We start from the raw sequence: 15,161 nt of genomic DNA, 5'->3' as shown, positions 1-15,161 counted from the left end.
AGTCCCCAAACCAGCCTCAGTTCATCTAGAATATAACACAATGTTGCTGTCCAAACACTAGACTTATAAGTAAGGAGTCTTTCTCTCCCTGACCAAATGCTGACTGCGTTTTATTTTGACATCGTTTAACCACAGCGAGGCTAAAGGAACGGAGAGGAAAGGCTAAATTAATGTGTTAGCAAACATACAAAGAAACAAAGACACACGAGTGGAGGTAAAGCAGAATATTTTAAGTCATATACTCATAAACAGCCTCTTGGAAGAAGTAGAAATGGACTTACAGCGATGCTCGGAACTGCGGTCTCTGGTCGCTCGATCATTATGCTGTCACCACCCAGCCTGCTACGGACACTCACCGAGGCATACACCGAGGGACGTCGGAGGGAGTCACGGAGCTTAGCAGAAAATTCTGCTTTCTGTGCTAAAACCTCCGAGCTAAGTCAACAACAGGAAACAACGTGACCTGCGTGAAAAGGTGAATGAATGAATTGGGTCAAATTACATATGGCCGCTAACGGATACTACGAGGAGGTAGAGCACAGTGAAGGAAAAAAGCTGCAACGGCTGTTTTTCTCCACGAGGAGCACCAACGGTATTTACACCAGGCTACTTCCGGTGGATAATTCCATAATACAGGCCCTTCTCAAAATATTAGCATATTGTGATAAAGTTCATTATTTTCCATAATGCCATGAGGAAAATTTTACATTCATATATTTTAGATTCATTGCACACTAACTGAAATATTTCAGGTCTTTTAATGTCTTAATACGGATGATTTTGGCATACAGCTCATGAAAACCCCAAATTCCTATCTCACAAAATTAGCATATTTCATCCGACCAATAAAAGAAAAGTGTTTTTAATACAAAAAACGTCAACCTTCAAATAATCATGTACAGTTATGCACTCAATACTTGGTTGGGAATCCTTTTGCAGAAATGACTGCTTCAATGCGGCGTGGCATGGAGGCAATCAGCCTGTGGCACTGCTGAGGTCTTATGGAGGCCCAGGATGCTTCGATAGCGGCCTTTAGCTCATCCAGAGTGTTGGGTCTTGAGTCTCTCAACGTTCTCTTCACAATATCCCACAGATTCTCTATGGGGTTCAGGTCAGGAGAGTTGGCAGGCCAATTGAGCACAGTGATACCATGGTCAGTAAACCATTTACCAGTGGTTTTGGCACTGTGAGCAGGTGCCAGGTCGTGCTGAAAAATGAAATCTTCATCTCCATAAAGCTTTTCAGCAGATGGAAGCATGAAGTGCTCCAAAATCTCCTGATAGCTAGCTGCATTGACCCTGCCCTTGATAAAACACAGTGGACCAACACCAGCAGCTGACATGGCACCCCAGACCATCACTGACTGTGGGTACTTGACACTGGACTTCTGGCATTTTGGCATTTCCTTCTCCCCAGTCTTCCTCCAGACTCTGGCACCTTGATTTCCGAATGACATGCAGAATTTGCTTTCATCCGAAAAAAGTACTTTGGACCACTGAGCAACAGTCCAGTGCTGCTTCTCTGTAGCCCAGGTCAGGCGCTTCTGCCGCTGTTTCTGGTTCAAAGGTGGCTTGACCTGGGGAATGCAGCACCTGTAGCCCATTTCCTGCACACGCCTGTGCACGGTGGCTCTGGATGTTTCTACTCCAGACTCAGTCCACTGCTTCCGCAGGTCCCCCGAGGTCTGGAATCGGCCCTTCTCCACAATCTTCCTCAGGGTCCGGTCACCTCTTCTCGTTGTGCAGCGTTTTCTGCCACACTTTTTCCTTCCCACAGACTTCCCACCGAGGTGCCTTGATACAGCACTCTGGGAACAGCCTATTCATTCAGAAATGTCTTTCTGTGTCTTACCCTCTTGCTTGAGGGTGTCAATAGTGGCCTTCTGGACTTTTTATTGTGAAATGAGTTAGCTGCACAGGCGGAGTTGGTAGCAGTGTTGCCTTGCAACAATAAGGTCCTGGGTTCGACTCCGGGCCGGGGGTCTTTCCGCATGGAGTTTGCTTTTTCTCCCCGTGCATCTCACCGGGTACTCCGGCTTCCTCCCACAGTCCAAAGACATGCCTGTTAGGTTAATTGGTCTCTCTAAATTTCCTCTAGGTGTGTGAATGAGTGTGTGCATGGTTGTTTGTGTGTTGCCCTGTGATGGATTGGCGACCTGTGTACCCCGCCTCCCGCCTACAGACTGCTGGAGATAGGCACCAGCTTCCCTGCGACCCACTATGGAAGAAGCGGTATAGAAAATGACTGACTGACTGAGTGTAAAATAAGTTTATTACTGCTACTACTAATAATAATGATAACGAAGAAGAAGAAGGTACACATCAGACAGGCCATTTACTTTGATTTAGACCCTGAGAAGAAAAAGCTAGTATATAAATTTATTTTGAAAATTAAGTCAACCAACTTCCCTCTGTTTCTCTCTTTATTTTGTGTAACAAGATACATCTGTTGGGATCCTAGATCCCTTCTCCTATTGGTCAGATGTAAAGGGGCTAGGCCCCTTATTGTGGCTGTGGGGGTTCAGTGCTGAATCCTCAAATCTGGTGCTTTCAAAGACTGTTGAGTAAAACAATACAGACCAATGCTGCATGAAACAGATCAATTATTGTTCATGCAAGTGCATATTAATATATTTGAATGTCATCAAAAACAGAATGTATTTCACTACTTCACTTCAAATAAGTAAACTTATATTTGAGAGAGTGATATATTTCAAGCGTTTACTTTTCTTTATTTTGTAGATAAAGGCTTACAGCTAATGAAAAGCCAGAATTCAGACTCTTAAAAAATTAGCATTACATATGTCCAATAAAATAAGTATTTAATATAAAGCCTTTAATAATCAAGCTCCATCATACATCCTCCTAACAGAGCACGTTGTTCTCAGACTGCAGGTTTAATGGTGGTTCCTAGAGTTTCTGAAAGTAGAACGGGAGGTCAGATCTTTTAGTTATCAGGCTCCTCTCCTGTGGAACCAGCTCCCAGTTTTAGTCAGTGAAGCAGACACCCTGCCTACTTTTAAGACAAGTCTTAAAACCATCCTGTTTGATGAAGCTAGTTAGAGTGGTTTATCTTATCATTAGCTCTATAATTGTGCTACTATAAGTTTAAGCTGCTGGAGAACATACAGACCACTTTTCTCACTTTTCGCTAAAGTCTCCTACTAATCTCCATTTTTCAGTTATTTCAGCTTTCAACTTTATGTTCCCTCTCTCTCTTTTCTCTTCATAGAAGCTACATCTGGCAAGGTGTTATTTTGAGCTGTGACACCTTCCTGGAGGGGTTCATCAGTTGAGCTACTGCCCCCAATAACTTAATGCTTTCCTTCTATAAATGATACTCTTGGCCCTGTTTTTTCTGTGTTTAACCCTTTTTCTCACCTAAACATTGCCAGTGTCTGAGCTTTTGTTTTTTGAAAGCCTAAAAAAAATAAAACAAACATAAACTGATTTACTGTATAAAGAATTAAACAGTCTGACATCAGCAACCACTTAAAACCTATCTCTGATAAACTTTACATTTAGGACCAGTGAGTCCTACTATACTGTACTATAGGGAATATAGTAATTCATTTTTATAAGATGTGCTGCTTCTCCCTTTGTTTATATGGTTGGATATTGAGCTATGATGTGAGCTAGGATGCCCCTATTGTGGACCTCTTGTTATGCCAATTAAAAGCACAGCAGAGATCAGGGGGTTGAACAGCTCTGGCACAAAATGATCAAGTTGCGCCCTCTAGTGTCAAAAATAACTTCATTAAATATTGCTAAAATAATTTTATGAAAACATTTCTAAAAATATATATATAATGCACCTAACTTATATTTTAAATAACATAAGTTTTGTCATCTAAATGATGCTTTGTCAATCTATATTTTTGAATACATATGCATATTTGATTTGTTTGTGCTTCACATGTACTGTACCTGTTTATTTACATATTGAAATTTTGAGAGCCACATTGAGTACCAAGAAAGAAGGCTCAGGTTATGCATTATGCGTGGTTGGTTGTATTGTACAACCGTGTTGCATGTGGGGAGAAACTACAACACAACGTGCTTGGGAGTCCTCACAATGAGTTTAAGCATTAGCCTACTGGGTCATCTGTATGCCCTAAATGCAAGGAGGATAAGACAACCTGGGTTCAAGATGTGACCCCTGTCAGACTCTCTCGAGTTCTTCCACACACATTGTAAAGTACAACCTTTCTTAGCAAAAATGTTCTGTGGAAATATAAATGCCTTATCATTTTTAGCTAAAGCTAAGATATATTTGGGATTTGCTGCTTATAGATTGATTATTATTAGGAGTTTTTAGTTATGCTTTTGAGAGTTAGAAAAATCCTTAAACAGTAGCTTCTAATGTGGTCACACAATGAGTGTTTATTATTCAAGGTTAAAGCTTGCAGGTGTTTTCTGTCTGTATCATGAGAAGCTGGCAGTATATTAGGGAGGCATGGTACTTCCCTCACTGAAGATTCCTGAAGACGTCTGGGAAACAATTCTTTAATTAAATGATGAAATGTATCTCTGTTTCTTTGATACTGTTGCTGGGGAGACATCCACAGACAGAATGATTGTGTATGTGTACTGCATAGCAGCGTGGGGTATAAAATGTAATGTAACGCAGCCCCCAGTGAGACAACACACAGACGTTTCCAGGTACCAGTGTAAGTGTGATGTCTCCCTCTCTGAATTCAGATTGGTTTTAATAAACTTGTGGAAACGTACAACTGAGGATTGTCCTTTGGGGTGTCAAATAAAAAGAGTCGGGGAGAGGTGAGGAGTAATGTAAGAGTTAACGGACGGCCAGTAAAGTTTTCCTACCTCAACAATTGGTGCCGTGACCCGGATTTGGCTCTAACTAAAGGATAATTAATTGACTATGAGGCGGACGTCGTTCTACAACAACACAGGGTCGACCCAAAACAAAAGGTAAGGAGATCTATATTTATTCTCCTTTTGCCTGCTAATAGTGTAGGTGGTGTTGTGGAATAGATATCCGTTTTCTCTTAAATTTACAGTCTTGATCAGTTTTGGGTAAAATATTTGTTGGTTGAAATAATGGATTACGGTAAAGAAATGATATATTGCGTAAAAATATTTGTTGATTGACACAAGATAAATTTTAGCCGAGATACTTGAATGTTGAGGCTGTAACATACTTTTCACTGAAGATACTTAGATGGTGACGGTGTTGAAGTAAATAAGTTCCGGATTTGGTAATCCAAACTCAGTCCTGACGAGGACTGGGGTATATAGGCTGGGGTTAGTAAGAGCCTCCCCGAGGGATTGGGACGCCTCAAAGTGGCCAGGGATAGGACCCCGAGACCCTGAACTGGCAGGTGAGGGAAGACAGTTGAGATACTTAAATGGTGAAACTGTAATAATAAGATTAAGTAAAAGGAATTCCAGGGAGTCAACGGAGGGTTGATTCCTAGATGTCAAACCGGGTTTGGCATCACAGCGGTCGGACCAGGAGAGATTGAAAAAGTCCTGCTGAGTGGAAGGGTTTAAGGCCCTCTGCGATTGTGTTAAATATGCTTTAATTTGGGAAGATAAGTTTGGTTTTTCACAGAGTGGAGGTTTTAAGGTAAATAAGTTAAATAGTTTAAAGAGTTTCAAGTAAAACAGTTGATGGATGGAGATGAGAAAAATAAAAAACATGAGAAAAAGATAAAAAAGCACAGAGTGCATCAATTAAGGTGTTAAAGAGTTAAAACTTTCCTGCAGGAAGTTTCGTTTGTCTTAAATATTGCGATCAGTCGGAAAAGAAAGGAGTATAGTGTAAGTTATGGTGGACAACTGACTGACTGACTGATAATATTTCTGTGTGCAAAATCTGAACCTTACTAAACTTCTCATCTGCCTCTCTCACACACACATACACACATGTATGGGATTTGAGTGCAACATCTGCGTTTTTGAGTCTGGACTTTAGAAACCTGCCGTTCCCATGGCTACTCGACCAGAGACGCTTCCTCATCATTGCCTGGAAGAGAAAGGCCTGCCTGCCTGCTGCTGTAAATCACAGTGTGAGTTTCCACCAGAATGAAACTCAGAAGAAGTCTGGCCCAAACCCACTGAGATGGACAACGATCCATGCTGCTGCAGAGCCAGAAGAGTGATACACTGGATTTATATTGGAAGCACATCTTATGCGGGCAGAAGAGAAACAGGCCGGAGCAAAGTTCTTTCTCCCTCCTGGAGAAGTTAAAGAGGACAAGGAGTGAATGTCTCACCAACAGACCTGAAAGGCCTGGGTTGTTTTTTGGACTGATAGAGAACTGTGTGCCATGACAGTCTGACTCTGGAGCGATTTAGAAACTGATGGGGGTAATGTACAAACACACACATTTGCATAAATCTTTTCCTATTTTCTGCAACGAAGAACGCTTATTAACCGCTGCTCATGTGACGCTTGCTTGACGTTGACAGATATAGCGGGTTAAAATATTATTTTAGGGTTAGAAAAGTATCTTTAAAAGGGTGATAACTTAACTCATTTGATACTTTCCAGTTAATTCTTTTAGAGAAACAAGTTCTCTTTCGTCGTGGAATATTAAGGGTCAATTATTCTAGTTATTAAAAGTTATTAAAAAGCAGAGAAAGTTACATCTCCAAAACTCAGCAGTAACCATGTGTTTCTATGTTATTATCAGGACAGATCTCATGAAGGAGCATTTTTAAAACCCAGCGCATGCGTAAAACCTGATGGGTTTCTCCTTCAGGTATTATTTTCTGTTGTCAGAGTTTGTATCCCATAAATCTAATGGGTAGAGACCTCATTAAAACAGGCTTAGTTCTACTGCAGATGGTCTTCATACAGTCTCTGACACAGTACTTCCAGTTTGGTGCAGTTTTGTCTGCAAGTGTTAACTGACGCTTGTGGAAAGTACAAATGCATTGTTTTTCACAGCAGCTGCTGGGAAGAGGTTATATTGGGTTCTTTCTTCCTCTTCTGATTCATGCAGCGTGTTGATTTACACTGTACCTTATATCAGATCCTGACAAATCTATGAAAGGTTTGGTTCTGCAGGTTCTTTCCCTTTGGGGAAGGAAAGGAAACCTAATCCGTTCTGTGCTGCACAGAAATATTAAAACACTTGTTGTTTTCTAAGATATCACCGGCTAAAACATTTTAAACTTTTGAGAGTAATTGGTTTTGTTAAACACATTTTCCTTGGTAAAACAAACCTTTAAAATGAGAATGAAAAAATTGGGTTATTTTTGAAGGTAAGAAAGATTCTGATTGGACAGTGGTACCACACAAAAATTAAACTAATCTCATGTTTCCTAAAAGACTCTGCATAGAAAAGGCCTTCAGAACCGTGGAGTTATTTTTCACCACAGTACCAAGTTTTTTAAGCATGTTTTTTCTTTATTTTAAAACAGATCTGTGTTTTTTGTTTTTGGCTTTTTAGCATAATGTTTGTCTGAAGCTTCTTATGAACTGGGTTAGGAGCAAATATGATCTGAGGTAAATTAGGAGCTGTGAACTAGTGATTTTTAAATCTGATTATTGTGCAAGCAGAAATAATACACTAATAGGTCTGGGGATATTTAGCCAATCCTTTAAGAGAGATAACATCATTGTTCAATGCAGCAATACTCAACCTGTGGTTCCTGGACTCCTGAAGCCTGTAAGCCATAGATTTTGGGTCCATAAAATTATAATACTTAATTAAAGGTAGACTGATTACCTATTAAAATAGATCTAAGCCAATGATGAGTTCCAGTCATTTGGTGGCTTTGAAATGCAATAATACTCAAAATGTCTACTCTGAGGAACACAGATTGGGGTTGAAGAGTTTAGTTTTGGAACCAAGGTTAGGATTTTTATAACAGAATCAAGACAAATAAAATCCCTTATTTTAGGAAAAGAAAAGAAATAAAGGCTCCTTGTTTGATTTCTTAGGGTTTAAAGATTAAAAGAATACATAGGAGTACAAAGGTACACAAGGTAATTTCAGATTATTAAATCATAAAATATTGGAACATTTATCAGCATTTGGATTATTAAAGAAGGGTTATAGTAATAATTTTCTCCCCAACTCTCAAAATTTAAATAGCCCAAATTAAAGAAAATGATGTGTGTCTTCCCTTTGAAACACTATGTGGAAAAAAGTCCAGTTTGGAGTCAAGTTTCTTATCTTAATTTCTGATTAAGTCAAACACTGTAGTTTTTGTTTTTGTTTGGGTATGCCATAAAAATGTCCACGCCGGCTTAAAATACTTCTTTGCATTTAACCTGAGCAGAGAAATTCTGCAATGCAGCTGCGATCAAAATTGAGCAAAAACAAAAAGAGAACTATAACAATAACTTTCAGGATTGTAGTTATTATTATTACAGAGTTACAGTAAAATAATTGACAAAAGGTTTCAGCATCAGTGAATTTGGATTCATTTAAGAGAAAACTGTTGCTGTGCTTCTAAATAGTTTGTGCACTCATCTTAAAAAGGATCCTGAAGATTGTCATAACAAAATTGATCAATTATAGCATTAAAAGATATGGCTGAGAAAACATATTCTGAAAAGAGATTGTTAAAAATGTCTTTGAATTCTTGAAGCTTCAAATTTGGCCATTTGTTTGTCTTTGATGTTTTGTCTTTGTTTTGTTGGACTGAATGTTTGTTTATATGTTGCATGAAACAATAATCCATGTTTAGAATAATGTTTCTAAATCCTAGATTGATTAAACTTTGAGTTTTCAGGAGAGTTAAGAAGCAGCTTGTTTCTGAGGTACTGGTCCTTCTCAAAATATTAGCATATTGTGATAAACTTCATTATTTTCCATAATGTCATGATGAAAATTTAACATTCATATATTTTAGATTCATTGCACACTAACTGAAATATTTCAGGTATTTTATTGTCTTAATACGGATGATTTTGGCATACAGCTCATGAAAACCCAAAATTCCTATCTCACAAAATTAGCATATCATTAAAAGGGTCTCTAAACGAGCTATGAACCTAATCATCTGAATCAACGAGTTAACTCTAAACACCTGCAAAAGATTCCTGAGGCCTTTAAAACTCCCAGCCTGGTTCATCACTCAAAACCCCAATCATGGGTAAGACTGCCGACCTGACTGCTGTCCAGAAGGCCACTATTGACACCTTCAAGCAAGAGGGTAAGACACAGAAAGACATTTCTGAACGAATAGGCTGTTCCCAGAGTGCTGTATCAAGGCACCTCAGTGGGAAGTCTGTGGGAAGGAAAAAGTGTGGCAGAAAACGCTGCACAACGAGAAGAGGTGACCGGACCCTGAGGAAGATTGTGGAGAAGGGCCGATTCCAGACCTTGGGGGACCTGCGGAAGCAGTGGACTGAGTCTGGAGTAGAAACATCCAGAGCCACCGTGCACAGGCGTGTGCAGGAAATGGGCCGTGTCAGCTGCTGGTGTTGGTCCACTGTGTTTTATCAAGGGCAGGGTCAATGCAGCTAGCTATCAGGAGATTTTGGAGCACTTCATGCTTCCATCTGCTGAAAAGCTTTATGAAGATGAAGATTTCATTTTTCAGCACGACCACAAAGAATTAAAAAAATAAGTTGTTGCACTTTTAGCTTCAGCCGTATTGAGATATGATCATCTGCTAGGTCAGGTGTCTGCAACCTGCAGTTGCAATGCCACCAGGTGACTGTGAACCCATTCAAGCATTAGGTAGTTGCATAGAACAAACCAATGCATGGATGTGCCATCATTTTCTTCAGCTAAATAAAACCAAAACTGACATAATTATTTTTGGACCAATGGAGAAGCGACTAAGACTCACCACACAGTTTTAATTATTACAGGTAGAAACCACAGATCAGGCCCAAAATCTGTGTTATGTTGGACTCCGGCCAGAACCTTCAGAGGCACTTTAAGACAATTACTAAGTCAGCCTATCATCTGAAGAACACTTCAAGGTTTAAAGGACTAATGTCCTAGCAGGATTTCAAAAAACTCTTCCATGCGTTTATCTTTAGTAGAATTGATTACTGCAACAGTGTCTTCACAGGTCTGCCTAAAAAGTCAATCAGACAGCTGCAGTTGATCCAGAACGCTGCTGCCCATGTCCTCACTGAACTAAGAAAGTAGAGCACATCACCCCAGTTTTAAAGTATTTACACTGACTCCCTGTATCTCAGAGAATATACTTCAAACACTTCTGGTAGTATATAAATCATCGAATGGCTTAGCCTTAAAATACCTTTGTTGTTGTGTGAACTTCCCAGAACACCTAGGTCTTCTGGCTCAAGTCTACTCTGCATCCCCAGAATCAGAACCAAACACAGAGAGGCAGCACTTAGTTCTTATGTTTCACTGCAGAAAAATACTGGGACATTCTTAAAAAGAAGAGAGTAAAACAACTAGGATGACCCAGTCAATCATCTGACCTGCATGGGTCAAAATCACACCTGAGCAATGTGTGTTACTAATTTCTCCATACAGGAGACATCTTGAATTTTTCATCACAAAAAAAGGTTTTTCAAGGAAGTATGTAACACATTTCGGGATGTGTGTTCAATACCTATTCACTGTCTCATTCAATTTTTGATTAACTTTATTTGCAGACTCGTTTATGTTGATTACTTGTTGTCTGTGGATTGTTTCCCAAAGAGCAAGCAAGTTAGCATATAAGCAAGTGTTACTTTTTCATGGTGTAAACTGATTAATTTAATCAGGTTTAAGTAAAAACCTTATTGGAAAATTCATGTGCATAAGTTACTTTAAAATTAATTTAATTTAATTAATTTTAAAAAATACATTAGCTTAAGCTCCCAAATTTGATCATTACTTGTCGTTCCAGACCTTTGACCTTACCTAGAAATCACATTTGGTCTTTTGAACATTCATTTTGAGAACCTTGTTTATAAGATGGCCAAATGATCTGCTGTGATGTATGGATAAGAGATGGAGACCCTAACAAGAAGACTGTACACAGAGTTGGAGGTGGCACAGTTAAAGATATTAATATTAATCCCAGATTCAACCACAAATCCACAAACATCGCTATGAGAAAAAGATAATTTGTTGAATTTTAAAAGTAATTTAGCTTTATTTTGTAAGAATCACGTTGGTGTAGGCTTACAGAAAAATGGATTACATCCTTCAGAATGGATTACAATACTTCAGTCAGTACTTTAAAGAGGTCAAAATCTTGACTATAAAAAGACTTTAAATAAAATTAGTTAACAGCATTTAAAGTAAGTCCCTTATACATCAGCAAGTGCAATAGGTCGTAGCTTATATAATAAAGATGACACCATGTGGATTTGGAAGACATTTGTCTTTTACAATACAGATACTTTCTTAGGTCACTTCAAACTACAATAGAAGAAAAGTTCATATTGTTAACAGTGTAACTATAAGTGTTGTATTTATAAAAAAAATACACTTGTTGTTTGATATAACAAACATAATAGAAATATACTTCATATACATGAAGAATAATTAATTCCCCTTCATCTCATCCTGGTAGTCACTAATGAAATATTAGAACATTTGGTAAATATAGAAAGAGAGCAGCTGCTTTCTGTAGCATCACAACCAACCTACATATTCATGTAAGCTGGTTTATGGGTATATTATTGGCCCGTTTACATTGTGGAGTTTGTGCCCAGAACATTTTTGGTCTCCAGGTAGTTGATAAGCTCCTTCACCCAGGTGGCTGAAGTTCTGACACACAGCTGACGGCCTGCCACTGTATTCAGCCTGGATATGGAAAAGAAAGAGGAGAGCGTCAGCAGATTCAGGAGCAGATTCAGTGTCACTGATGCACTTCTGCAACACTGAATACTTACAAGATGGCAGGGTTGGGGCAACGCTGACTGGTTTTGATGTAGCCCACAACTTTTTCTTTTGACACAGGCTTGTCATTGAATTTGAAGCAGCACTTCTTTGGGCCAACTCCACGCAAACCTGTAAACAGAACACAGAGAATTAATATCTCAGAAACATAATCATGACCAGGTTCCACGCTGCGAGTTCCCTTTTGTAATTTCCTGTTAAACTGTAAAAGGGCAGCATTTGATACAGTCTCTTTTTTAGTTGAAGAGATTGTGCTGTTTCCACCTTGTGGGTCTGAACTTCTCATCTCAACCTTACTCCATTAAGGTTTAGATTAAATGTATTTGTATCTGTTTTCCATTTTCATGTGAAAAGACAAAACTTGTTAACTAACCCTAAATGCCTTTTGGAGGAAAGGAAACTGTAGAGGTAAGTAATACTTAGATGGCCATGAATCATTAAAAGTAAAACTTTTGCCTTTCATAATTTAAAAAGACAATTTGATTAAATGCAGCTTTAACTATCAGTAGTATGTTGTTTTATGGTCACCAACCATTAAAGCTATTAAAGTTGCATACTGCAGTATCTCAGGATCTGATTGCTTGTTTTATTTATTTTCGTCACCACTTTTACATTTAAAACAGTTGTTCAATAAATGATTTTTCTAAAAACATTGGTCACAGCTGCTTCAGTGCGTGCTAAACTTTGTTAAATGAGGTAAAAAAATCTTAATCTACTCAAGCATCTATAGATAGTTCTTAGTCTATCTCATTAATGGAAGCTAATTTATTAATGTAACATTTCACTATTTTTTTTAAAGAAATCATGTATCTATTTAATCCTGATAATATCTCATACAAAGCAATGCATTCATTTATTTATATGCATGGTTAGCCATTAAGCTTTAACTTTGTCTAATTTCAAATTTGTTTTCCATAAACAACTGAAGAAAAATATTTTGTGCCAACTATATTTATAATAGTTTATATAGTTTATATAAGTTAGATCAGCATCTTGTAAACTCAGTGTGGCTGTTTAGTTAAACTGATCTTAAAATTTAAAAGCTGATTAATAACAGTTATAAAATGTCCTAAATGTTTCTTTTATTTCAAAGCTTCTTCTTACCTTCAGTGAGAGCGATGACCGCCATCATCAGAACAATCACAGACAGAGCAAGACGAGCCATCCTGAAGGGTGTGTTTGTTGGTGTGAGGGAGCAGCAGTAGGTAGAAAATCTCAGGTAAGATCAGCTTGTTTTATCTGATGTTTGGACACCATCTGCCTTCATATTTATACACACACAGACAGGAAGTTACCATAAAACTAAGTCATAATTTTTTTCTCTGGGGATTCACCTACGTATATGGGAGATTTTTGAAGGGTTGCGCTACTTTGTGTCCATTGGTGCCCAAACCTTTTCACTTCTCTTTTTAATGAGGAAGAACGTGGTGTTCCGACCTGACCAAAACTGTAGTTTCTCCCATTACTTTATCTGAGTTCTCTTTATACAATGGAAAATCTTGTAGACCCCATGGAAAAGTTATAATAAGCATCAGGCGAATATAAATCAGAGTCATAGAAGAACAAGTAATTGTTTATACTGAGTCCCAATCTGATACTTCATTAAAATAGCTTGCAGGGGTTTGGCTAATATAAAAACCCTCATACAGCACACCAACACAAGGTGTACTGGGACCCTGATCCAATACTTTAAATCAGACCAAGACATCCCTAAAGAGTAACAATTAACCTGTGAAAAAAGAGATGGGCCAAAAAACATGTTTAATAACTGTTGTCCACCTTAGAAGCCTATTAATTAACAACTTTTAATATGTCTAAAGATAGCTTGTAATTATTAATAAATTCTTAATGCAATTAATAAATACATAGGACACCACCAGGGAATCAGAAACTAATAACAAACAATAGCAGAATCTGTCTCAAATGTCTTTTGGCCTTTATGTGTCATTCTGTGCAGAACTGATACCTACAGGTCAGACTAACAGGTTTCCAAGTCTTAAAATGTCAGGAAATTTATTGTACCATTTTCTAGGTCTGGATAAAAAGATAAAAAAGAGACCAGACATACCAGACCTTCTTTTTGCAGTCATTTAAAACTTCAGATGTCCAAATGTTGTTGAATGTTGAGGACCATGAGAAAAGGGCTGAATGGATCATCCATCCAATCATCGATTTTCTCCTGCCTTCTCCTTACAGAGTTGAGCTTAGGCCAGGTACCCATCTCCAGTGGTCATTGGGCGAGAGGCACCTTGACAGGTCGCCAGCTCAAAACAGAGTAGCACAGAGACACAGTGCAGACAACCAAAGATGAACTCACACATAATGGTGATTTACAAGGATGATTGACCTAACACTCAATTACTTTCACTGAATGTTTTGAATGACAATCCGATTCTCAAGCAGTTGCTGCTCATGCTACATTTTTCACTTGCATCATTTACAGATTGGGCCACGTCTTCCAATTGTTTAATTTATTCTGTCTCTGTTTAAATGTATTTGTTTTAATTTAATCACTGAGCACTGAAGAACAAAATCATAAAAGTTTAGGCAGTGAATGGGGAAAATCTTACCAGTGGTTTAAATAAATTAGTTTCTTTCTTTCTTTCGCGCTGCATGCTGGGTGTTGGCGGTGATGGTGAGGCTGAACGTGGTGAGTCTGACAGAGTGGAAGAGTTGTCTCTAACAGTTTTTCTGACCTTTTATTTTTTTTATGTGTTGTTTTTTTTTTAAATATCCTTTATTTTGTACTGATTCTAAGTCTCGGAGTTGTTGGATTTTTTTTTAGCGCTTGTAGCGCTGTTTGTTTGCGGGGATGGCGTCTTTAGTGGCGCCGCTCCTCTCTTTAAGGAATGGGATTCGGATTCAACCTGACCCGTCAATCTCAGTTGAGACAGTTCTCCTGGCTGTAGGAGATATTGTCAGTCACATCAATTTAATTTATGCTTCAAGAATGAATAAGGGAGTAGTGGTTTTTTTTGAAAGAAGAACGCTTTGTTACTCAGTTGATTGTTAGCGGGGTGACAATAGGCGGAGAATACCTGCAGGTGTCCCCGCTTGCAGTGCCCTCCACCCGGGTGGTTGTTTCGGGTGTGCCGCCCTTCATTCCGAATAACTTGCTGGAGAAAGAACTCCAACGTTTTGGAAAACTTGCTAGCGGTTTCAAAACTGTGGGTTTGGGATGTAAGGATGATAAACTAAAACATGTTCAATCTTTTAGGAGACAGGTGTTTATGTTTCTAAACTCTGCTTCACAAACGCTGGAAATGTCTTTCAGAGTTAAATACGAGGAAGGATCTTATATGGTTTACGCGAGCACCGGAAACATGAAATGTTTTGAGTGTGGGGATATCGGACATAAACG

At 38.6% G+C, this 15,161-nt stretch overlaps 2 protein-coding genes across 5 annotated transcripts in view; both read right to left on the bottom strand.

Annotated features, from left to right (window-relative positions):
* LOC124880764 (septin-7-like) overlaps nt 1-577 on the bottom strand; it is a 61,270-nt gene extending 60,693 nt beyond the window's left edge. For 3 of the 4 annotated variants that reach the window (XM_047386107.1, XM_047386127.1, XM_047386132.1), the window contains exon 1: nt 282-576. In XM_047386107.1, the coding sequence (XP_047242063.1) occupies nt 282-320 (39 nt within the window). In that variant the 5' untranslated portion in view covers nt 321-576. Of the gene's footprint in view, nt 1-281 lie in introns of all 4 variants that reach the window. The other variant, XM_047386118.1, reaches the window with a different exon arrangement.
* A 10,446-nt stretch (nt 578-11,023) lies between these two features.
* LOC124858131 (monocyte chemotactic protein 1B-like) lies at nt 11,024-13,032 on the bottom strand. Its single transcript, XM_047349958.1, has 3 exons — nt 12,905-13,032; nt 11,794-11,911; nt 11,024-11,704 (listed from the first exon to the last, which is right to left on the bottom strand). Exons 1-3 carry the CDS (start codon nt 12,963-12,965, stop codon nt 11,590-11,592), a joined length of 294 nt encoding a protein of 97 aa, XP_047205914.1. The 5' UTR covers nt 12,966-13,032; the 3' UTR covers nt 11,024-11,589.
* Nucleotides 13,033-15,161: the final 2,129 nt, after the last annotated feature.

The sequence above is a fragment of the Girardinichthys multiradiatus genome, chromosome 2, assembly GCF_021462225.1.
Source record: "Girardinichthys multiradiatus isolate DD_20200921_A chromosome 2, DD_fGirMul_XY1, whole genome shotgun sequence".
NCBI classification, from domain to species: domain Eukaryota; kingdom Metazoa; phylum Chordata; class Actinopteri; order Cyprinodontiformes; family Goodeidae; genus Girardinichthys; species Girardinichthys multiradiatus.
This window is presented reverse-complemented; position numbering and strand designations above follow the sequence as displayed.